This window comes from Aulonocara stuartgranti, assembly GCF_965226115.1.
Source record: "Aulonocara stuartgranti genome assembly, chromosome: 7".
NCBI classification, from domain to species: Eukaryota; Metazoa; Chordata; class Actinopteri; order Cichliformes; family Cichlidae; genus Aulonocara; species Aulonocara stuartgranti.
This window is the reverse complement of record NC_138945.1, coordinates 61,149,282-61,173,872: the sequence shown is the minus strand read 5'-3', so window position 1 is coordinate 61,173,872 and position 24,591 is coordinate 61,149,282. Positions and strand designations below refer to the sequence as shown.

Genomic DNA, 24,591 nt, shown 5'->3' with positions numbered 1-24,591 from the left:
GTGTGACACACAGCTAGTGTAGTAGGAGGACTCGCACACAATCACAAGTTGTTAGCCAATGAGCGTGTCCAGAAAATCCACATGTCTGTCACATAGACAGCCCAAAATTTACAATTTTATTCAATATAACCTGAAACAGAGGTTATGTCTAAGAATCATTTTCACACAGTCTTTGTAGCATTGGAAGTGCTCTTGCAACCACATATATCACCCCCTGGTGGCCATTAAAAAGAATGCAGGTTAAACGTACTTCGACATCGGCTTCACTTATCAGCTGTAGATATCTCAGTCACTCTGAGATGACTGGATTTTTAAAAAATTAAATTCTATCATGAATTTTATGATAGAATTTCATTTCATGTCTCTTCATCCAGAGACACCACAAACACACTGCATCCTGGAATTCAGCCTTTTCCTGCTATGAAGGCTCAAAAGACTTAAATACTGACCTGCAGCAAAGGTTGCACTTACTCTTAAATCTCCCTGGGTCATTTTGTTTGCAAACATGACGTAAAACAGTCGACAAAAGGATGAACAGTGACATTTTTTTTCCTGGCTTTCAAAAAGATGTCTACAGCAGGTTGTACAGTGCAAATTACATTTAATATGAGCAGATGGGGGAAGTTCTCATCTACATTCAAACTGTTGCTGACAGACTGCAGCTAATGTAGAAAAGTTAAGATCAGTGTTTTGTGTAGCACATGTTTGATCAGCCAGACTTTTTACCTGGCTCTTAAGTTTAATCCATTCCTTACTAATGACTAAAAATGAGCTAAAAGGCAGCAACACATGTCCAAAAACATGTCCCAAAATAACACTCTGATGCCGCCTGAAGCAGGTGAAGGTGAAGCAGAGCCTGCATGCCCCAGTGTGTAGATGTCACTAACCCAGTGAGTCTGCACTTACAGCAAAGGAACAGTGTTTTAAATAAAGGTCAGCATCTTCCTTCAGTGATGTATGCTTCGTGACAGATGCCTGAGTATTTCAACAACAACAAAAAAAAAGTTCACATTCTGGCAATTTCAGTCTCTCCTATAGTGGAAGACGCTGTAGCCCAGCTCTATCAGTGCTCCACCCAGCAGCACCCACAGAGGGATGCAGACCACACTGATCCACACTTTTGTGTGCCCCTCCATGCGGGAGCACAGAGTCAGACAGAAGGCCAGCTTTAGCAGCAGGGCTGTTAGGTACCACAGCCTGCTCTTCAAGCTCTGCTCACCCTCCCTGGGGTCAAAGTCTGGCTTGCAGCGGCCTGCCATCTTCACTATCAGCATGAGGATGAGGATACTGTCAAAGGTCCAAACAGGGAGGAAGATTAGAAACCAATTCCAGTGGATTCTGGAGTCCAGCTTGAGGACCAGCAGAATCAAGAAGATCAGAGCAAATATCCATGAGAGGAGCACTCGCTGGGCCAGGGACATCTTCATCTGTGGAGGACTGGCACAGAGCCAGTGTCACCCACACCCAGAGAGACTGAAGAAGGTGAGGAGGAGGAGAAGCACAGTCAAGGTGATCTGAAAACACAGCAGAAGACAGCACAGGCCCGTCACTCCTTAATTATAAACACATGACTGAAAACTAGACCTCCCCCACTAGCAAGCAGACCCTCACGGGTCTTGTAGAGAAATCCATCTCCTGATACTTCCACTCAGTATTAAAGCAAACATGAAGCTAATGTATGTTAGCAAGCTGTAGCTAACTTGTAAAACTGACCCCACTGTTCGCAGTCTTACCGAGTTCAGCAGCAGAGTCAGTTCGATGTCTTTAACTCGGGGTTTCAACGACAAACTCTTCAAACGAAGACAAATACCAAAATAGCAGACAGACTGAAAACAGCGGCGAAGAAATGCGACAAAACGTTAGCTTTCAGCTACATACAGCCGACAGTTACCCTGCATTTCCGGTTAGTCCTTTCAAAACAAGTGCACGTCCTAAATAAAATTACATTTATAATTTTCAAAGCAAAACCGTGATTTTGTCAATCTGTTTTTGGATTGGGGCTTCACCCACTCATAGCAACCTAGTGGGGATCTAACCAAACAAATGCTTGATTTTTTTTTTTTTTTAAAAGGTCGACTTACTTGATTTCTTCCCTCCAGCAACTCAGCAAACACCATCTGCTGTGCTGATAAAGGTTACATGATGTAGCTGAAAGGATTTAATAGTTCCAAGATTAACCCGAGGGGAGTTAACAATAAAACGAAAGCTGACTGACTTCAGCATTTCACTTATAAATATAAAATGTAAATAATGTGTTCTTCCTGGTCTTTTTGTTTGTTAGTTTTTTGTTTTATTGAAGTGGTACAGGTTTAAACTAGGGAGGGGGATTTCTACAATCTTGGTTACAACCTAGATTGTAAGTGGAACTTGCCTAAACATAAATAAATAAATAATTTAATTAAATAAATAAATAAATAATAATCCAGCTTCAGCTGCAGAGCCCCCCCTTCCTAAAATCCAACATATGTGTTGTACAAAGGCAGAGCAGACATTTATTTCTAATAAAATGCTTTTTTAAAACAGAAGAAGATGCACCATGTTTTCTTTTTATATTCCTCAAATGCATTTATTTCTCTTTTACTGGGCTAGTATTACAAATTAATACAAAGTACAACTCCAGAGACATCATAGATTGTCAAAAAAGTAAAGTACAAAACGCTTGAGGTAAAACATCATTGAAAAAGATTCAGTTAAAAAGCCCTTATTAAAATTTAAGTTCTTTTCAAGGTAAATGCTCACTTTACAGCTTCTGGAAAAAAAATACAAATAAAAACAATGCAGTTTTATTTACAAGATAGTGGTGGTGCAAAATACAGTGTGTGAGACAACATTCAGTCAAAATCTTCATATCTTTGTTAAATGTAAACAATAAACATTGTCCTGTTCGCCAAAATGCCGTCACACTGATGTTTGCTCTGAAAAGACTCTACGAGCGCCGCTGACGCATGAGAGCAGAGGAGCTCATTACTACCCGGCAAAAAATATGAAACTGTTCGACATTACACATTTACAAAGCAAATCCACGAAATGGATTGTGTATGAAAGGTTTCTCTAGGTAACTGTGGCAGCTTTCTCCTCTGCAGAGATAAGAAAATCCTTATCATTTCAAATTTTACTCTTACTTAAGAGCACCTCTGTGGGGCAACGGATAAGTCTGATAACACTCCGTAGTTTTATTAGTTTTTATATTGTTGACAAAACCCATCAAGAAAATAAACAGTGTATCAGTCTGGGTGTGACTCTCACCTAAGCTCATTTATTCCTAGACCCAAGTCTTTAGAACCAAGTTACAGCAGAGACGTTATAGGAGCGACACTTTTCTGCAACAGCAAACATGGTGGTAAATGTATAACGTCGGGGGGGAAAAAACTTTTTAAAACATTAATTTATTATTTAACTAAACTTTTTATGCAGTTTTTAAGGTAATATTTCAAAATAACAGTCTAAAAGATGTGAGTCAATGGTGGCTATGAAATAGTGAGACTGCTCTGTGGTTTCACTTTACATATAATATAAGCCAACACTTCTGTAGTGCATAAAAGTAGAAATGCAAACAAAAGAAATAAGGAACGTTACAGTCCAAGTGTGTGGCTTACTGATATGTTCAAAAAACAATGGAGCACTTGTTCATAATCATCAATTCATTGCTCATTGTAGTCTTTTTAAGAGATTTTTTGTTGATAACAGTGAAAATGTGAAGTACCATCAGATGCATCCTCGAGTCCTTTAATAGCAGTACCACTTATCTAACAATCGTGTTTTTCTTGTTTTTAAGAATGAAAATTTCATTCAAAAGTGAAAGCACTTGGAAGGAACTAGTTAGGGAAACTTATCATACTTCAGCAAAAAACCCAAAGCTAAACAGTAAGATGGTACCCATTCAAAATGTACGATTTCTTGCCTCCAGAATAGGGGGGTGCATCCCTAAAGGCAACCACAGTTACACAGTGCTCTGCCTGCTCTCGTGGCTGAGGCTGAGCCCCATCACCTCTGAGGAGTGAGATGGGAAATCAATAAATATCCCGTCTGGGCCTGAGTCTGCAGACTCTAGCACTTGTCCAATTATGGTTTCAGGGCTGGATGATTCACTGGGCGGCGTAGAGGATGCTCCCTTACTGAGATCAGTCATTGTTGTTGTGGCCTCGGTGCCATGGAGAGCTCCTGAGGAATGAAGCGGGAGGATGGAGGGAGACAGCAGAGGCAAGTCCATGGCACTGGCTCCAGCTTGTACTATACCTATGAAGGAGATAATAGTGGATTATTAAGGTTTAGCATATAATGATGCTTCATAATAATCAACACAGTGAGGACTACAGTCGTACCGTTGAACTGAGAGCCCACACACAGTCTGTTGGAGGAGGAGCCAGACAGTTCTGATCCTGGGGCCAGGTCAGCATAGGCCAGTCCTTGCTCCTCCAGGCACGATGTAATCTCACAGGCCGAGTGACGCCGAATTCCTCCACTGCCAACCGAGTTGGCATCTGGGTCATACTCAGCCACTGGGGTCAGCAGCAAAGGAACATTGTAGCTCTTTGATCGTACCACGGGGTTTTTAGACGGTTGATCCGCTGACTTGGACCAGCCCCAAGGCTTCTCTGAAACACAAGAGGGAAAGATGGGAAGACGTTATTAAGCTTCACCAACCCTTCAACCCTGAAAACTGTTATTTTTATCCCGCTTCTGCCTCACCCAGAACATTGCAGTGAGCTTCAGCATCATCTCCAGAGTAAAGCCCATGGGTGCCCAAATAGGGCGAGACCACCTTCTGAATCAGTGACTCCAACCTCAGGTATTCCTCAGTCACACCACGCGGCTCATGGACCCCCTAAACACAGGCATTAAATTTTATATTTAGCACCATCATACTCACAGATCACCCCTGTGGGCTGTTGGTGCTTAAGTTTAGAAGAGGAAAAAAACTGTGTGACAATAAAAATATATATTTGTTTGAATAATGTTTGGGTTGCATGACTAAAAACTAATGCATTAACACAGTATGTCACAACCAATAACCAGCAGATCAACTAATAATCAGTAAATTTTATGAAGATACGCCCAACTAAAAGTAATTTACTCAGAAACAACAGCAGTGTAGTACTTCTTTATCTTCATGAACACCTTCAGAATAATGCAATACAATTAAACCTTATCATTAATGTTAGAAACAAGCTGGGCCAAAAATGCACAACAGCAGGTGTTTGGAAACAAACTCAGACTCGGTGCTGAGCAGCACATAAGGAAGCCATGAGCTTGGCTTGATGTCTGCAGGCCTACCTGTAGGATGAGCAGCATTTGTGTAACAGAGGGAGGCACACGGGCCCGCGGGCGAGACAGGGCGTCCTCTAGCTTTACGCTGAGCACTATGGTGTTCCTGAAGTGCAGCAGGGCGAGCTGTCGGACAGAAGGCTCCTTACCCTGCGCGCAGAAAACAGCAGACAGACTGAGCATCGATTCAATAAAGGGCTAGGACGGAGATCAGACTCTTGAGATGCTCGCCTACCTGAACCGGGTGGAAGATGGCCTGCAGCATTGAGAGAACATCACAGAAGAAGAAGTCCCAGGTCTCTGCCAGAGAGTCAAGTAACTTCTGGCCTGCATGGATCCCAAAGGAACATGCTCGAAGCTGAATTAAGCTGATTTCCAGTGAGATATGCTAATTTCTATTTATTTATTAATTTCAAGATTGCCTACCTTCATAGAATCTTATTTTGTCCCGCAGGATGACCATGCCTTTCGTTAGCAGCTGATTCTGTGAAAAGAAGCCAGTAATTATGAATCACTGTAGAACTGCTCTCCAATTCCCGTCTCAAAGAGCTCTGAATTTAATACATCTGAAATAAACGTCCTGTTTTATTTAAGGTGCATTACCTGAAGGTATTCTGTGAAGAAGGACCCCAGCTCAGTCTTTAAAAGATGTCTGAGGAAAAGGGACAAATGAATAAATACAGTTAGAAAGATAATAAGTGGTGTTGGGCTAATTATGTGTTTATAACTTTGTAAAAACAGTGCTTGGCAGCCATGTTATGTTCAGATCCGTCTGTGTAGTTATAGAAAAATGTGTCAACCTCCTTGTGACTTTTCTAGAAATATGTTTACCCAGCTATAATGGAAGCGGATACAAGTGATGGGTCTGGTTCAGAAAGATAATGAGATATCTGACGTGACCACATGACTCCCCAAGCCTACATGCTGTACACTACACACACAAACAAACCCGTTCACGAGAAAACATTCAGTCAACACATACAGCACACACGGTAATTACAACGATTACAGCACAAAATGACATCAACGGTCTAAAATAAGGAAGTTTTCTGAGAGCAGTGTTTGTGTGCGAGTGAGTGAGTCAGTGAGTGGGTGAGTGTGGCTGTTTACACTCACCGGACACCCTCATTAAGAACGTAAAGTTCATTATCCGCCAAGCCCTTCTTTTGGAAGACTGCTATCACAGCATTATGGATGCTGCAACATAACACACACACGAGCTGGTGTAAATTAAGAATCTCCACACACATTTAAACACTACCTTTGTCATATCTTGTGTACCTGTTCCAGGTGGCGTTGGCTCCTGCCCTCTTCTGCTTCTCCCCTCGGTCCTCCGGCGAACTTTTCTCACTCTTCCCCAGCTCACTGAGGCTGGGAGAGCTCATCAACTTCAGCCGGTGCAGAGTCCTCATGAGGCAAATGTAAAGGGAGAGAGACAGAGTATTCTAAGTACAGGACGGGAGAGAAAGAAGGTCAGCCGATGAGCCGACACATACAGAGACACACAGAGAGGAAACACGAGGAGGCTGTAGCTGTAGGAGGAAGGGAGGAGAACATAAAAGGAGAGAGTATGCACAGGAAAAAACCCAAAACATAACAAGCACAATGACAATACAAAGAGCAACCAGTGATAGAGGAGGAGAGATAAAGGACAGAATGATGCATGGTGAGATGGAAGCGGCACATTAAGAGCAGGATGGGTGGAGCTCAGCCGAGAGGTGGGCCACAGTGTCGCTGTACTGCCTGTCTCAGAACAGCAAAAAACAATAGCACGCACATGCTCGGGTGGAAGGGGGGGGGCATGCAAGCTCTTCCTCCCTCCCTGGCTCTCTGTCGGTACAATACAGCTATTGATGCAAACAAATATTTATGCAGAGCACAGATACCAGAAGGAACTGCATGGTAAGCAGCCGGGGCTTTGTGAATATTACTGTACGCAGATGAGGTGGAGGAGGAAGTCGTCCGGCTTTTAAACAACAGCAGAAACAGTGATAGGAAGCACGGACACAATACAGAACAATAAAAGAGGCTTTTCCTGCTCTCCCACAGCTGGTGGCGAGTGCAGCAGGATAAAAGTAAAAAGTAGCACAATATGTGAGACAGGAGCTTGACCAATATTAGATTTCTTATCTTCTTCTTTTTTTCTTAATTTTTGTTGCTGTGGGGTCAGATGAGAAGATTGATATCATATTTTTAACCACTGAAGCTAAATATGCAGCTACAGCCAGGAGTTGATTAACGTACTGCAGAGATATGAACATATGAACATATATAGATATGAAGGGGGAAGGGGGGGGGGGGTGATTGCATCTTATCAAAAAACAAGGAATGCATTTACAAGTTTAAACTTATTTTGGATTTTTTTTCTAATCAGGGTCAGAAATCTACATATATTCCCTTAAATTTTTAATAAGTGGTGCTAAAGGTTCTACAGTGTTTTTTAACTTTAAAAAAAGCCAAGGCCTGTTAACTTCCTGTTAGTTGTTATGATTACATATTTGGAGGAGTAAAGCTTAAGTTTTCAAACCTAAGAACACAGAAATAGCTGTCAAGCATGGTGGTGGGGTTGGTTTGCTGCCAGTGGTACTGGCAGTGGTAGTTTATATGAACCAGTTTAAATGAACTATACGAATTCTGCTAAGAAGAGTGATCTAACATCCAGGCATTGTTATGCCAGAAGCTTGTTGACAGATACCAAAAGCATCTGGTCAAGGTGCAACTTGTTAAGAGACATTTAATCAAATATTAGTGAGGGAGTATACATGTATTTGAGTGTGTATGTATACTTTTTGCCTTAGAGAAAATAGTCCTTAAAGATGTATGGTGTATCATTCCAACCTAGAAAAAGTTCAAAGAAATTAAAATTCTAAAATTACTGTGACATTCGTGTCCATGATGAGTGTTTGTAAACTTCTCTGCACAACTGAAGGTTTTGGCGTCTCTAATTTAGAAATCATCTGTTACCACCCTCAAAAAAAATCCACAAACCTCAGTGTGAGCAGTTTCATGTAGGAACTGCACCTGCCAGCAAAGGAAGCACGTGTGCTGCACATTAAGATTACAGCTCAGTGAAGGGAAACACTGATGTTTCCATCTTGTAATGCTGTCAGAAGTACCAGCTCTGGGTGAACCCCCCCCCCCTTTAAGAGGCACAATTCCCAAAATGTAATGTAATTCGCGTATACCTAAAATTTAAGTGCATGTTTTAACACATTCATCAATCTAAAATATCCTAAAAGTTTTTAAAAAGAGAGAGAGAGACAGAAAACACTGTTTGCATATTTTTAGGAGGACCTGGTGAAAAAGAAGAAATGATGAGTTCAAACCCACGCAGTCCTGAAACTCTCTGCTGACAACACAGCAGTAAACAACAGAGCCCCCCCTTTCACACCCACACACATGAAGACAGAAAACATGGAAAGCAGAGTGCACAAACGAATGAGGTGCCCATACATGAGGAAATGAGTCAATTCAACATCCCACCAGGACATCATTACCATTAGACCAGCATGTGTTTCAGCTGGTTAATGAAATCTTCTGGGACAGACATGGTGTGATTTCTTTTTTCTTTTTGTAAATGCTTATAAATATTTCATGCATTTTCCAGGAGGCTGCACGCTGTGAAATGCTAAGCCCAGGAACTGAGACTCACCTCCTGATTGGATGCTCATTGCTGCTGTCCAAATCCGGGCTCGGAGGAGGGGGCGAGAAGGTGCTGAAGTTGAGCGACAGGGGTCGAGGGGAGGGCCGGGAGGCGTGCCTCCGCCGCAGTCCATCAAGCATCTGAAGTTTGCGTAAAAGTGGAAATGTCAACAAAAGCTAGCAGGAGGGATTAAAATTGGATCAAGGAGCTGTGTGAGGCATCGATGAGAAATGTCTCAAGTGCAGTCATGAGCCATCTCCGCCCTTTACTTTGAGAGAGCAAGTCAAGCAGGGAACATTAAAGCGGTATAAGAGACACAACACAGTAAAGCGAAATTCACGGTCAAAGGGGCACAGGATAAAAATCAAACCCCACATCTGAGACTTCCTCACAATGAGCGCTTTCTCTTTCTTTATTCTCTACCTGACTGTCAGTTCAAAACCACAGAGGAGTGTTTTGCAATCAAAGCTGGGCTGACCTCCAGGGTTTGCACACGCATTACATCAGAGGAAAGAGAAAAGAGAAGTGCATGTGTGTACACGCATCAGTCTGCGCCAGTTATTCCTGTAAAAGCGTTACAGTTGCTCTCAGTTTGGGTGTCTCCCTATAGAAACGTACTGTACAAAGTAAAGCACCATCCCCTGGTCAGAGGGGAGAACAGCAGTCTGGGTTGTCACTCTACAGACAAAAGAGCCAACACTAGCCTCAACATGTAAAGCACAAAGAGAGGGGGGTGCCTCGTGTGTTTTCAGAAGAACCGGCCGTGCAGTTTAATTAGAGTAAGATCACATCTGAGTCAGCAGCGCTGGCTGCTCACTGTCTACCCGGAATGCCATGCCACGCCAGTCTGGGCATTTCTGCTTTTGTTCACCCCTCCTCCTTGGCTTGTCTTTTAGGGGCGATTCCAATAAGATCGATGCCTCTTTAAAAAATTCAGAAAAATTATCCGTATGAACATAAATTTATTTTCTGCTGTATGGATCTCTCCCCGTGCTTCCGAGCTGAGCCATTCCACATCATACGGCCATTGAATCGGCCAGACACGCAATCAACAGTCCACGTTTATCCTACTGGGAGGAATGCACCGCCAGTCGTGCGTACGTGGATGTTTTATGTTTTTAAAAACCTGTGCGCAGAACACAATGAAGCAAAGTGCCCCGGTAAACAAAGCCACCGTGTAACGAACACATGCAGATGCTGCATTTGGTCCACCTTTGGATAAAAACTGTATCATAATGGCCACAAAGTTGCCGTATGTCATGCGCCTCTGCCCGCCCACTGTAGCCCGCACTCACCGTTCCTGATCCTGTCGTGTAGCTCCTGCTGGGATGAAACGGTCATGTAGTGCTGAGGGGAAGTGTTTACTGTCCGGGTTCATCAGCGGCTGCCTCCTGTTCTGTTACCCGCCGGTCTGCGCACCCTCACGGGCATCGGGGTGCGGGCGGGCGGGCGGTGGAAAGGTCCGACCTGCGGGGACTCATTCAGTAAGAAGCCAGAAGAAAGAACCGCCGCTTGCTCGCTCCGGCTCGCCCCCGCTTTGTTTTGACGAGATGCAAACGCGAAACCTGGACGCGTGGACGCGGCCACGAGCAGCACGTGCACGTGCGTCCGTGGTTATAGCTGTATGTAAGCGGGAGGGGATAACTCCAATGGGAAACAAGAATAATGGCAGAGTTTAATTCCGGAGGGATGATTTTATTATTATTAAGACGAAGACTGTAAGGATTAACACACAAACCGGGGGAACACTAATACGCAAACAGTGTGCTAACACTGCAGTGCACAGGTGTGCAGTCAGTGGTGAGAAAGGCCTTGCTTTGCAATATGGCCATAAACAGAAGATAGTAAACACAGTTTCCAGCTCTGACCCAAATCCACGCAGTTGCACACAGGGGGAGCCTTACCATCTGTGAGTGCAGATGCGTGTGTTCTCCGGATAATCCCCTTTTTCCGTGGATGAGATGTTAAAAAAAAATAAGGGTGGGGGTGTGGGGGCAGTCTTGTGGGAAACTGTAAGGAATAAATTTTGTTTTCTGTCTGCAGTGCAAAAATCCTGGCACTCCTATACATGTGACAGAAAATGGCTCTTGTTGGATCAAAGAGGTGCGTTATATTTCCCATACAATCCCACGAGATTTAGTGCAAACACACACCAGCCTGATCAGCCTGCTATTCCAGCTAAAACAGGGAAAACAGGTAGAGATCTAGAGCTCTTGCAGATATTTAATTAACTGCACAAGGAAGACTAAACAACAAATGCAAAACCTTTAGCTTCTGTTAAAATTTTAACTGCATTAATCAAATCTCTCATAGCTACTTACATTCTTTTGCAAATCTCCTCTGAGGTCACTTTAGTGTCTGTGGATCAGAGCTTGTTGAAATAGAGGTTTGGCGAACGGAAAATGTTCCCTGTGTGCAGAATCCAAACCTGTTTAACCGCTTGCATGCGGTTTGCATGCTGTTATATGCAGGCTTTGTGTGTCCATGATAGCCGATTGAGTTCTGAAGCTTGCATTATGTTTTTTATTTTATTATAAAGCTGTTTTCCCTACAGTGCTATTGTAGTCATTTGATTATTTATTTTAAAGCTTGGAATCATTACAGATAAACAGTCCACAAGGCACACAAACCAGACAAGGGCCAGCGTAAAAGATCATATCAAAAGCAGTGAAAAGTCTCCCCTCTAATAACCTCGTGTTGTAAACACTGTTTTATTATGGAATAACGAATATAATGATTTCAAAGATTAATTAAGGAACTCAAAACCAGTGTCTGTAGAGACCTTGACCTGAGGATGTGAGGTCAAAGAATGTGCCTCTAGCCACACCCTACGGGTAGTATCACCTGCCTTTGTCTCTTCTGCACACCAGTTCCAGTCATTAGATGGGGCATACTCAAACATAAATATTATTAGATATTTACAATGAAATATGCATTTAAGCCCACCTCGTCATTTTCTATATCTAGCCCTCTGAGAGGAAATATGACTTTCATGGCGCATCGTTTATGTTTCAGTGGATGTATATTTTTTTTAAACTATCATAAATAAAATAAAAATTAAATCGTTGATTCTGCCTTTAAAATATATAAGTTAATAATTAAATTTTGCATGTAAACCCAGTAACCCCTAGATTTCAGTTACTTGTTTATTTTCCAATAGGCGTGAAGGCATCATAAGCTCCTCCTCCGGTAGTCCGAGCGGGAAGTTCAGAAAGATGGCTGCCTCTTTGAAATAATATTCGTGTTTTCTGTTGCTCATTCAACACAGAAAGCAGTTTAGAGGGACTGTAACCGGCTAGTTTGTATGCACTGACTTCTATCGGGTGTCTACGGAGGTGTCAGGCTCATCTCGTGTTGTTTTATCGATAAGTGAAGCCAGCTTAGCCTGTTTTTCCAGTGACTGAAGAACATCTCGGCAGTCATGTCCAGTGAGGAGAAGAGCAGCTCTGCGTCCAGGTGCTTCGGACAGGTATGTGGGCTCCATGAGACTTCTCAAAAGCTAATTATTCTAAATTGGACACAGGTGTGTTGAGTTAAATTAGAATGATAAAGCACACCAGTTTTTGCTTCCAGTCCCACTGCTGATAAAGTTTTGATTGAAACGGGTTGAAGCACAATGTGTGTCAGTCTGAATGTCTGTGACTGGACACTAGAGGGGACCGAGTTTATTTATGTAGTAGAGTATCATAGTTTTGTATTTTCTACAAAGTTTGTAATTTCTTTTGAAAGTTTAGTTTTTATTTTTCTTCCGGTCCTATACACCCTAAACCCCCCGCTATGGTCTTTCCTCTTTTGTCTGGAAACTCCATCTTCAGCATCCTTGGTCCAATATATCCACCATCCGTCCTCTGCACACGTCAAACCGTTTCTAACCTGAGATGTCGCTCTGATGTACTCATTTCTAATCCTGTCTATTCTTGGTCAACCTCAATGAAAATTTGAGCACCTTCACCTCTGTCAGCTCCAGTCACACCTCCTGTCTTTTTTTTGTCAGTTCACCTTCTCCAAACTAAACATCGTAGCAGTTCTCACGACCATCTTCTAAACCTTACTCTTCATTCTTGCTGCTATTCTTCTGTTAAAAATCACTGCCACTCCTCTCTATGGGCGCACTTTGATATAAAGAGGGCTGGAGCAGTGAAACACTCCTCTCTATTATTGTAAAGGACTTCAACTACACATTTAATCACTAGGCGATCTTAATATAAGAAGAAGAAATGCAATTTCAACAGTGTGTCTCAGTTTTTCTACATCATAAAGAAGATGCTGTCAGCCCGACTCTCAAATTGTAAGAAATAAATGTGCAAAATTAGATAAAATGGTCCAGTAGCTCACTGCCTAGACTCTCCTGTAGTGATAAAACAGAAACCCCCAAAAGTTGATTCAGTTCATCTGGATGTAGCGTTTTCAGTGGGAGAAACGTTTCGTCATTCATCCAAGTGACTTCTTCAGTCTATGTCCAGATGAACAGAATCGACTTTTGGGGATTTACTTACCTGGATGATTGAGCATGCATCAAGACGATAAAACAAAGTTTTAATTCACAGAAAATGCCTGATTTCTTTAGTAGATGGTGAAAAAATAGTTTTCTGTCATTTAAATGCTTTTCTATTGCTTAGTTACTCTGATGTGATATGAATGGCGGTAGGGGAGATTTTAATCAGTGGGAACATTTTTTCAAACACATGAAAATACCGTAATAATTCCAAAATCTATGCCCTGAAATGGAGTCTTTGCCTAATTTTTGACTCGCCTGCCTTATAAATTGAGGAAGTGCAATTTTAAAAATATTTACAACAGTGATTGAAATTAAAGAATACATTTAAAGAGGAAAACAAAGGAAAGAGGAGCAGGAAGCCATAATACAGAAGTGTGTGAGGAATCTTAATAAGTCTGAGGGAGGAGAAGCTCTCCTGTGTCTGTGCAGTAGAGTGGAGCGTGTTCGATGGGTCGATGATGGAGAGGTTTGTTCAGAGACCTCCGGTCTCTCACTGATTCACATGGCTTCAGATTCTGGGCAATAATTGATCCAGTCTTATGGATTAGTTTGTTGATCTTGCTGGCATGTCTGTTTTTGCAGAAGTCTTTCTATTTTATTATATTTTCTTTAACCTCCTAGGACCTGGCGTCCACATATGTGGACATCACATTTTGGGTTATTTAGACCAAAATACTCAATTTTGCTCTACAGGGGCCTGATATCCACTTACGAGGCCATTATACTGCTGCTGTTCGATCGAAATTTTATACGAATATCCTCATATGTGGATCTCATTTTTGTTAGAAACAAAAATCAGGTACCGGTAAAAAAAAATAAATCTGGTAATTCTTTGTCTTTACATTCATCAGGTCCCAATCAGCCCAAATAGCGAAGAGAAATTAAAATTGCATGCCATGAAATAGTTCGGGTCTTAGGAGGTTAATGTAACTAAAATAATTTTTTAACTTCCACCTTTAGTTCAGTTTTATTTTAATATTAACAACCTTGGATTTCGCCTGTAACCTGCACTTCCATATTAAGTTGAAAGGATTTGCTGACCTTCCTGGAAGGCCCAAAGGCTGCCGAGAACAGCTTGTACTCTCGGTGGCTTTTTAATGTCTGAAATGAAGTAGAACACAAAGCATCAGTGATGAATCACTCTTTATGTTATTAGTGTAAACCTAGCTTCCTGCACCTCCAGAGGATAATAACTGCCAGCCAGTTTCACTCAGGTCATACAAATGTGACAACAATGTAAGCTTGTTTTCATTATTAATGGTGTTTCCGCTGTGTGCCTTGCTGACACTGGGGTGTGTGGACAGTTTACCTACACAGCTGAGGAGTACCAGGCGGTGCAAGATGCTCTGCGACAGAAGCTGGGACCGGAGTACATCAGCACCAGAATGGCCGGAGGAGGACAGAAGGCAGGTCTTTGTTTTCCTGTGCAGGCAGCTTTTCTAGCTGCACTCAGACTGGGGATGTTTCTTCACTATAACATGTCATAATTTCATTTTTCAACTTCAAATAGCTACTCTGATTTCAACAGGTATGCTACATTGAAGGCCATCGTGTCATCAGCTTGGCCAATGAGATGTTTGGATACAATGGATGGTCTCACTCCATTTCCCAGCAGAACGTTGGTATGACTCGTTTCACAGCTTAGGATCCAGGTTTACCTTCTCACGCTCAGACTAACAGTTTGATGATTTTTGTTGGCAGATTTCGTAGACCTCATCAATGGGAAGTTTTACGTCGGCGTCAGCGCGTTTGTTAAAGTGCAGCTCAAGGTTGGGTAAATGAGCCTCTTTTATTTTTCTGCCTCCCTCTCTTCCATCCATATGAGTTCATGTTGCTTTTCCTCCAGGATGGATCGTTTCATGAGGATGTTGGCTACGGAGTCAGCGAAGGACTAAAGTCGAAAGCTCTGTCACTGGAAAAGGCGAGGAAGGAAGCGGTCACTGATGGCATGAAGAGAGCTCTGAAGTATGGGAATTTACTTATATTTAAAAACATGCTGGAAATATTATTTTATTTTAATCATTAAAAAGTTTGTTTTTCTTTTTCCTATGTTTAGATGTTTTGGTAATGCTCTTGGTAACTGCATCCTGAATAAAGAATACCTCCTAGCCATTAACAAGATCCCCAAGCAGGTCAGGATCAACATTTAAAGTATCATTTTTAGTTTTCAGTCTAGTCAGTTTTTGGAAGCTGATTCTTGTCACTTCTCTACACAAAGCCGCCACCTCCTCTAGATCCAGCCCGGACTAAGCGTACTGAAGGTGAGCCGTCGGTGGAGAAGGCCCGGCTTGGCAGTCTGCTCCGAGAGGAGAGTCTTATATCAGCACCGGTTCCTGTCAGGACGCCGCTGGAGCCCAGAGTCATCAACCAGAACCAGAGTCATTCAGAAGTTCACACTCCCAATGCTGCCGACGCTGCACCTGGCATGAAGAGTGAGAACATCAGCTCCGGGTAGGAAAAGCTCTGGTTTTCCCTCATCTTCTCGACATCTCCTAATTGCTGTCCTCTTCTAAGCTCTGGTGTCAACTCTGTGGATGTTGTTGTCAGGTCAGAAACACACACAGACCCCAAACAGCTGAGAAAACTCCGACAGCAGCAGCTTCAGCAGAAGTTCAGGAGAGAGATGGAGGCCAAGAAGCTGCAGCAGAAGCAAGACCGAGCCAAATCTGAGGAGGAAGAGGTCACTATAGGACAAGGATCCAGTGAAGGTAGAGAGAATATTTTGATTTTCTTTTATCGGTTTAGTTTTTATTGTTATGTTGTGATTATTGTATGGAGGGTATATGTCAGAGGCAGGATTTACGATTATGAATTTTAATTTCCTTTTTAAGTCTAGTTTGTAGTTTTAGTTGGTTTCAGTTTTTAGTTGTAGTTATTTAACTCTAATAACCTTGGTATAGAGTGATTATAGACTGGTAAAATGCGCTAATCGGTTTTTACACTTTATTACAGGGGAGAGATTAAAAGTAATACAGCAACACTGAGGTTTGGGGTAGATTTCTACTCTGAGATGGAAGAAAAAGTTGTCAAAATAATCTCACAAAAATAGTTCAGCATGTCTTGCAGGTTGGTTTGGCTCTTACAGTTTGAGACATCCTTTCCCCCCCCTCTTTCTGTCATAAAGGGGTTCCTATCTTCGTAGGTGCTGAAGCTGAACTCAGGAAGTCCACCAGCAGCAGAGACGTGTATTTAGCAGGTGCTGTAAAGGCTCCACATACTTGGACTGTGTGATGAGGAGGCCTGCATCTCATTTCCAGTTGGTCTTGCTGTGCAGATGACCCTGAGCTCTGGGATTTCACTCTTTATGGGATTGAGGATCTGGATGTCCCTGCGGCTGCCCCTTCACCCAGAGGAACCCGGCCCAGTACGCCTGGGAATCATCAGATGCAGACGCGCAGTAAAACCCCTCAGAGGACCACGGATAGGCGACCAGAGGCCCCGCCGAACAGCAGAGGACGGGAGCAGGCTCAGTACAGACCTCAGCAGCAGAACCAGTATCAGGGCAGACCAGGTGAGTCAGATCAGTCAGTGAATGAGCTTCAGTGCTAAATTCTGTCTGAAACTCACTACTACTTCTCCAATTTTCAGGTGAAGCCTCGAGTCCGTACAGACAAGGACAGTTCATGAAAAAACGCAGGCTGGACACCTGACATCCAGCCACTATTTTGCTTTTACTTCACTTTGTACATTTGAAATTGTAAAGAATTGCTGCTTTATATACATCTGGATACATGTTTTCTGATTTTGTTAAAAAATAAAAACATAACCAAACTGGGAATCCTGCTAGATTTATTTGAAAAAGTGAAATTTAATTTCAGATAAAACAAATAAATGATACTTTTGATACATAACTTCTTAATTATCTTTAGAATGTAGCCTTTTGTTCATGTTGAAAGATTAAGACTTTGTTCAAAAACAAAACAAAATCATCAAACATAACAAAAACTAACCATGATCTAATTTTTGACAAACACACATAAACGTGCCTTTTACCTGATTTCTTTTATTTTTTTTTAAGTTTTGTACAATGTGAAAAACATACACAAAACAGACACTGGATCACAGGAAGTCAGTAAGGGGGGATCAGAAATAAGAGTATAACTGCGTGTCAGTAAGCTCAAACAGTACTGTAGAGATCTGTGATAATTACTGATATAGCAGAGTAGCATATGGATGTTAACTTCTTGTGGGGAGCTTGTGCTGTACAGTGGTGCACTGGCTGCCATTTGTAAGATTAAACACCAGTAAAGTCGGCATGCAGAACTCATACACTGATAGTCTCATACTGAAGTTGTGCCTGTGATATTAATGAATAGCAATTGAGCAGATCAACACTCATAAAAAGGCAAATAATAAAAAAACAAAACAAATAATCCAATATCAAAAACATTGAAATCCGTAACAACCCTCATCAGCATGCAAATGTGTCCAATACCCCTCAGTCCCTACAAAACTTTGAACATTGCATATTCTGCATTGCAGTAACTTGTTTTTTTCTCTAGAGAAGTTCAACTATTCATTCAATCTACAAGCAGGCAAAAAAAACCAAAAATCACGATGACAGCATGGCACTCGTGAGGTGGTGAGATAGAAGTCGGGTTAGCGTGACAGAATTTTAAACCTTTGCGCAGCTCGCTCACTGCCCAAACAAGTTCTTCTATGAAAAGGTTTAATGATAAATCTGGAAAAACAAATACCATCCAAACCCGCGTACACATGTGCCAAATACAAATACACAGCTGATCGAACAACCAACACAAAGGTAACTGTAGAGAGGAAAGAAACTGTCCACTTTACTCAGTGTGCTCTTTGTCCTGCATGCGGCACCTACCTCAGTTTTGCATGCTCTGAGCTGGCTGCATCTGGTGGTGTTTAAACTGTATACTGGTTTAGTAAACTGGTTTTCTGTAATACAGTCACAGCTACAGGACTGGATGGATCTGGAACTTCTCATTAGTGAGGATGCAAGGCACTAAAGTGTTCCTCATGTTTACAGGTTAGAGTGCATGTGCATTTAGAATGGGTCACAATGAACATACTCTAGTGAGAGCAAACTGAAAGCATTTACCTCACAATTATATTTACAATAAGAAAAAAAGAAAGAAAAAGCCAAAAAAAGGAGGGGGGCAGGGCAGTCATAAAGAGACAAGCTTAATAAACTGCAGGATTATTCCTGCATGGCGAGTATGATACCAATAACAACCCTGCAATTGCACTTTTTTTTAATATTCCTTTACATGTTGTTTAACAACCTTTAATAATAATTACAGTGAAACAACATCAAAATCTGATGGCTGAATACAAGTCCATAAAGAACGTTGTTGTTTATTAAATATACGCATACAAAAAACAGACCACAGAAAGAGAGAACCCCAGACACTTGTGATTTCAGAGGCCACAGCTAGATGTTATGGGTAAAAATATTTTGGGACATATGAGTTCAGTAACAAGCTGTTTATACATGTACTGTGCACCATCTAAGAAAAGAAAAATGGATCAAGAAGTGGTCTCGCTCCCCTCAAGAGTATGAAACCCTCCTCAAATACTATCCTGACAAAACTCTTACTTTGTATGATATGATAAGCAGATTATGAACTGCACATATCTCACAGCTAAGCACTAAGTGAAGTGGTTTAATGTGTCCCTTACCAAAAAAAAAAAAAAAAAAAAGGGGGGGGGGGGTCACCCTGCTAACACCTAATACTCAGATTGTGATCTACAGCAGCATCACCTCTTCAATTCTCTGAATGGTGGTCAACATCAGGACCACGTGTTATTATCTCGCAGATCTACTCGCATGAATAAATCAGTATGATAGACAACTCGAGTCACACAACACCAGACTTTCACAGAGACATAAATATGTTTAACATAGAATCATAACCCAGTCAAGAAATGTCTATGTACAAAGCCAATGTATTTCTTTTAGATTAAGGCCACAGTTACAAGGGGCAGTTTGTCGATTATGCTATTATTGCATTTTTATTGGGATGTATTCGTACTGCTACCCTCCATCACACTCCAAACTTTCCAAGTCTTTCTTCTCCTAAGCATCATTCACAGTAATTATCCATCAGGGACAAACCAACTATCCCACTCTCTGTAGACTCACATTCTCTCCTCCTCCTTAACAGACAACTTAACCTACCCTCCAAACCAATCCCAGCGAGTTCGATGTATAGTCTGTCTGTGTGCACACAGATTTCTGTGGTGGACTACTGGAACAATCTTAAGTCCCAGCTCAGCTTAAAGTCCAGACAAATAAGGATATGAACCACAATCCCTCACCAACTTCTCCCCTTCAAAGATCGGCTCTCCAGCAACATCTTTGGCTGCTGTTCGTTGTGCCTTTGGGCCAATACGTCACAGCTCGTTTCCACAGCTAATGGCAGGATAAGTGTGAGACTTTTTGTGCTGTGGGTGTGTATTGCACTTTCCCTCCAATTGCCAGACAGACTTTGTTCTGCCTGAGAGGACTTGAACCACACAGGTCAGCTATTAAAGAAAAAAAAATACACAATGATAAAAGTTAAAAATAAAATGCACAATACCAAGCCAGTTAGCCAGTAAGCCACAAAGAGAGGCTGTGATCTCAGTCTACAACTGTCTGGTCCCCTCTGCCCTGTGTGGCCCTTCATCTCAGCCTCAATCAGGGCTCAGACTGGGTTACGTAGGCCTCAGGTTGGACCCTCCAGGGTTGACTGATTTCTGGGGGGTTGATGTAGTTCCCACTTGGTAACCTTGGTGCAGAGACACTGGAGTTGCTGTAGATGGCTGGTACTGTGTTAGTGGCTGTCCCGGGTTAACCATCTGGCATGTTGGTGTGGGTCCTGCCCACTGAGGAGCACTGTACGAGACTGAAGTATATCCGTACCCCTGGGCAACTGGACCCAGGGAGCCTTTGCGAGGACCCAAAGAAGCAGAGGGATTGGTTGGGTTGGGGAGGTGAGTGGACGTGGTGTTGGAATGTGGTGGGCCGAGATAGCCTGGAGCTGAGAATTTACGGCCAATGTTGGCTGGAGGGATGATCTGCATTGTTAAAGAAAAATTGTTATTGTTCAATATGCACGATTAGTACTAAAAAAAAGTAAACATTAAAACACAGTCATGAAATACTTTGACTTTTTTTTAAACATTCAAAGAATACCAAATGCTTACATCAAGTCCCAACCCTCCCTGTGCTCCAGTTTTAGGGCCTCTCTTCCCCTGGGATTGGCTGATGGCATCCCTGGCCCAGTTATCCACCAGTTGGTGCAGGTCGTCAGTGAAGGTCCCCTTACCCTTCTGGGTGTTAGAGCCAGCAGGAGGGGCTCCAGTGGCCTGGGACAGGGTAGAACACTCAGCCTGCAAGTGTCCTGAACCATTTGTGGAGCTAATCCCACTTGATCCTAAATATATAGACAAGAGGCATCAGATGTAAACTGAATTTTCTAGTGCACATCATAAAATTCAAATGAAGCAGCTGACTGTTAAAAGCTGGAGTTGCACATACCTGTGGAGCAATTGCTGAGGCTTGGCATGGATGGAGAGGATGTGAGCTGTGACCGTGTTACAGACTCTGCTGCAATTTCTGAGGTCTCTGTTACTGAGGCTGAACTTTGCTTTGGAGGGGACTCTGAACCTTGGCTCTGAGCTGAAGATTACAATACAGATTACAATCAATATTTAAACAAGAGAACACTGACATACTCAAAAAAAGAAAAAACAAAGGACGCATAACAAGAAACAGATTGTGTATCATATTACCTGAGTGTACAGGGCTGGGCTGTCCACTACTGCGAGCCGATTTGTGACTTTTGCTTTTTAGCCTTCGTCGTCCTCCAGGCATGGCCACAGCAGGGGAGAGCACAGAAGGAGGAGGAGTTTTTCCCATGCGAGTGAACAGGCCCTCTATCTCCTCTTTCTGACGAGCCTGCAAGGCCTGAATTTCCATCATGTGTCTGAGGAGAGACAGAAAATTAAAGCCAAATTTCCCCTGAGCTGTGAAGCAAAGTTTACATAAGACAGGACAACAAATATGTAACATACTTCTCCCTCAGACGACTGATTTCTTTTTGCAAGGCTTCATCATCAGTCTCCGAGTCATCATCATTCCCACTACTATAATGTGGATGTGTGACATGAGAATCAGAAGTTGAGGATGATGGTCCATTCTGCACGCTGCAGTCATGTGTTGGACTGGAGCTAGCTGCTGGACCAGGGGTCACTGGGTTAAAAATAAATAAATACATGAAAAATAAAAGGTCATTACTGTGTTATAATAGGTTAATCTCTATCAATTGGTGTGATTAAAATAACGGATTATTAACATCAGTAGTTAAATAATTTATTACTTAATTTCACACTTTTTGTGAACCTGCTGCACACCTGTGACTGAAAATCGTCCCACTTTAGAGCCAGTGGCAGCGGTTGGCTCAGATGTCGCACTAGTGCTCGTGGACACTGTGAAGCGCCCAATAGTGGTGGGCTGACTCTCAGAAACAGAAGAGCCCCCATCGACAGCATTAACTTCAGTGAGTCCTTTAGGCAGAGGAGATGATCGGTGAAAGGTATTTTCTGGACTGGAGGGAGAGGAAGAGGTGGAAGAAGAAGAAGAGGACGTTGAGGACGGCGTCTGGGAAGAGGATGAAACAACACTGGATGGATCTTGAGCACTGCTGGTTGCACCATCAGGAGCAATAGAGACCTAAGTATGAAGGAAGAGATCATTTTAATAAACTGAGCTTGATGTTTTATGGGATTTAAGCTTCTAAGAATGAATTAGGCACATTAATTTAACTAAAACTTACTTGGAAACGTCCTACAATGACACCATTGCCTTCCTGAACCGTCTCTGGACTTAGAGCTCTTCTCAACTGGGCATCCAAATTATCTAGGGGTTGCTGTGGTTGCATAAAAGATATAAGGAACACATTAAGTAGTACATCAGCATCCTATGCTAGTTTAAAAAAATAAAATAAATAAATAAATCAACAGAGCTAATGGCACAGGAATCATTGCAGAGACAATATAGCCCTAACCTGAGTTGGTCCAGGAAATGGGGGCACATCAGACGAAGCTGTAGAAATTTGGTCAAAACCCCCAGGTAAAGTCTGAGCCAGCATGGAAAATTAAAACATAGTTGTTATGACACATCATCAGAATAAAACAGTGAGTGATTTATTTTAGGATGGTGCATTATTCATTAACCTGTGCTCTGGGCTTCGTTGGAGGAGTCTGGGCATGTCCTGCCACAGTTACAATCTGCCCTGGAGTGGTTGTCGGGCCCAGAACACTTTGTGCCCCAGAGGTGAGGGGAAGATTAGAAGGGGGCACAGAGGCAGGTCCGGGTGGAGGGGAAGAAGTCCCAGTGGGAGGAGAGGAGGTCCCTGCATTCTGACTGGAATCCAGTGCTTGGGAGGCAGAGCTCTGGTCTTTAAAAAGAGACCGAAGCTTCTGCTCAAGGGCATGGATGTCATCTCTGCCAGCGGTCTTTGTCTGAATCTCAGCCCCTTCTGACTCCACTGGCTGCTGCTGGGCTTGGCTTTGGTTGGTGGGGAGTGGGGGCTGGGTGGCTGTATTCTGTGGTGCATGGTTGGATGAATTCACCGGCTGAGAACATGCAACAGCACTATTAAATGGCTGCTGCTCTGGTGCAGGAACACTTCCAGTAGTACTGGATGAGCCAGAGGAGATAGAACTATTGCCCAGCTGAGATCCAATTACAGCAGGGACAGAGGGCTGTGTAGATGGAGGAGAAACAGAGGAAGGAGGGACGTTAACAGCTATTGGATACTGTGAAGGGGTCGTTTCATGGGAGGACTGAGGTGGTGGACTGCAGTCACTCCCAGCAGTTTGGGGTGGCACAGACACTGGTGTAGGGGAAACCCTCCCAGGTGAAGCTGACGAAGGTGGCGAGGATGCTGCACCAGACTTCAGAGAAGGAAATGTGGGAGTAGTGGTGGAAGCTACAGACTCGACAGAAGTCGTGATATTGTTAGAGCTTGGGACAGCCTCGGAGTGGGGAGTGACTGATTCTTGCTCAGCAGCAGAGGCATCAAATGTTTTGCCTTTCTGAATACGAGTCTGCTTTACTTCATTAAAGGCCTGCTGGAGAGTTGCTGATGGAGCAGAGAGAGACAGGCCCAATGACGCCAAAGGAGCTGTGTAAAAAAAAGAGGATGAATTGTAAACAAAAAAGACATTTAAATCGAAAGCTACAAATAGATAAATAAGCTCCTTTCACCTGTAACAGGCTCTTCTCCAACTGAGGTATTGGTTGAAGCGCCTCCAAAGAACTGCTCTCTGAGTCGAGACTCTGGCACTGGGCTGACGATGAACCTACGTCCTGCTGAATGCACCACCTGGGCTGTAGTGCTGGGGGAAATACCTGGGGGGTGTCGTCCAAATATGAGTGTAAAGTCAAAAACAAAAACAAAAAAGAAAAAAAGAATTGAACAAAGCTATATTTCTGACACGTTTGCTTACCTGGTAGCATGGGAACAGACAACTCAGGTTGTTGTTGGAGGTCACTCATCTGCAAAGAGAAAGAATCATAGTGAGGGTTCGCAGGCAGTCATAGTTATTCACCTAACAGGAGACGTGTAGTGAATAAATACCTGAGGAAAGCTGTCCTTCATGCGCTCTCCTTTCTCATCAGCCATTTCTATGACCTCACGGATATGGTCAATGAATGATTCTCGCTCAGTCTCCAAGATGAACTCACTTTCAACCTGGAAGAGAAAACGGAAAAGATCAATAGCTCTGAATAAACTATGTGAATATCTTTTGAGTGACAACTAAAGAAGCACTACTACCATAATCTGGGCAATTTCTTCTGGATTATCTCCATCAAGATCAAATCTGAAGGTCACCATCTTCCTGTTGTGCGTTTCCAGCTGGCACTCTGCTACTCTGTCTCCCATATTAGAGATCTGTGAAACATTTACTTATATTAAAACTGTTCAGTGACTAAGAGCTTAAAAAAAGAATGTAAACATTCTCATTAGTTAAAATTCTTACACTAAGAACATTTAGCTTGGCCTTTGCCGTCTTCTCGTGGCGAGAGCGACTGCGTACAGATCGCCGCTGTTGCCGCTTCAGCGAGCGTCCCTCATGGCGGCCTCCTGATGTAGAACCATCATTGCCATCACTAAGACCCGAAGCTGCATCTGATGGACAGCTAAAACACACAAATCCACAAAAG

The 24,591-nt window shown here is 42.7% G+C and overlaps 4 protein-coding genes across 7 annotated transcripts in view; 1 reads left to right on the top strand and 3 right to left on the bottom strand.

Annotated features, from left to right (window-relative positions):
• Window positions 1-95: 95 nt before the first annotated feature.
• Window positions 96-1,898, bottom strand: tmem60 (transmembrane protein 60). Its single transcript, XM_082541101.1, has 2 exons — window positions 1,734-1,898; window positions 96-1,514 (listed from the first exon to the last, which is right to left on the bottom strand). Exon 2 carries the CDS (start codon window positions 1,425-1,427, stop codon window positions 1,023-1,025), a length of 405 nt encoding a protein of 134 aa, XP_082397227.1. The 5' UTR covers window positions 1,428-1,514; window positions 1,734-1,898; the 3' UTR covers window positions 96-1,022.
• A 641-nt stretch (window positions 1,899-2,539) lies between these two features.
• prr5a (proline rich 5a (renal)) lies at window positions 2,540-10,471 on the bottom strand. The gene is made up of 11 exons (XM_082538480.1): window positions 10,204-10,471; window positions 8,918-9,048; window positions 6,547-6,672; window positions 6,382-6,462; window positions 5,869-5,917; window positions 5,692-5,749; window positions 5,501-5,592; window positions 5,275-5,415; window positions 4,690-4,825; window positions 4,323-4,595; window positions 2,540-4,236 (listed from the first exon to the last, which is right to left on the bottom strand). The coding sequence occupies exons 2-11, from the start codon at window positions 9,046-9,048 to the stop codon at window positions 3,941-3,943; spliced, it is 1,383 nt and encodes a 460-aa protein (XP_082394606.1). The 5' UTR covers window positions 10,204-10,471; the 3' UTR covers window positions 2,540-3,940.
• Window positions 10,472-12,058: 1,587 nt separating this feature from the next.
• On the top strand, window positions 12,059-17,184 carry rad52 (RAD52 homolog, DNA repair protein). Of its 2 annotated transcripts, none has more exons than XM_082538482.1 (11): window positions 12,059-12,377; window positions 14,711-14,812; window positions 14,935-15,028; window positions 15,108-15,175; window positions 15,253-15,371; window positions 15,463-15,538; window positions 15,625-15,857; window positions 15,954-16,114; window positions 16,549-16,602; window positions 16,681-16,917; window positions 16,995-17,184. In XM_082538482.1, the coding sequence occupies exons 1-11, from the start codon at window positions 12,330-12,332 to the stop codon at window positions 17,054-17,056; spliced, it is 1,254 nt and encodes a 417-aa protein (XP_082394608.1). In that variant the 5' UTR covers window positions 12,059-12,329; the 3' UTR covers window positions 17,057-17,184. The 2 variants fall into 2 exon arrangements, with proteins under 2 accessions (XP_082394608.1, XP_082394607.1); XM_082538481.1 differs by having other exon boundaries at window positions 16,531-16,602.
• A 205-nt stretch (window positions 17,185-17,389) lies between these two features.
• Window positions 17,390-24,591, bottom strand: part of LOC309712176 (serine/threonine-protein kinase WNK1-like) — a 33,873-nt gene continuing 26,671 nt past the window's right edge. For all 3 annotated transcript variants that reach the window (XM_082542805.1, XM_082542807.1, XM_082542806.1), the window contains 14 exons: window positions 24,408-24,567; window positions 24,203-24,319; window positions 24,005-24,118; window positions 23,874-23,922; window positions 23,632-23,775; window positions 22,596-23,548; window positions 22,427-22,498; window positions 22,196-22,288; window positions 21,774-22,092; window positions 21,435-21,612; window positions 21,153-21,346; window positions 20,899-21,039; window positions 20,565-20,794; window positions 17,390-20,435 (listed from right to left, as the gene is read on the bottom strand). In XM_082542805.1, coding sequence (XP_082398931.1) covers window positions 20,073-20,435; window positions 20,565-20,794; window positions 20,899-21,039; window positions 21,153-21,346; window positions 21,435-21,612; window positions 21,774-22,092; window positions 22,196-22,288; window positions 22,427-22,498; window positions 22,596-23,548; window positions 23,632-23,775; window positions 23,874-23,922; window positions 24,005-24,118; window positions 24,203-24,319; window positions 24,408-24,567 — 3,127 coding nt within the window. In that variant the 3' untranslated portion in view covers window positions 17,390-20,072. The remainder of the gene's footprint in view (window positions 20,436-20,564; window positions 20,795-20,898; window positions 21,040-21,152; window positions 21,347-21,434; window positions 21,613-21,773; window positions 22,093-22,195; window positions 22,289-22,426; window positions 22,499-22,595; window positions 23,549-23,631; window positions 23,776-23,873; window positions 23,923-24,004; window positions 24,119-24,202; window positions 24,320-24,407; window positions 24,568-24,591) is intronic.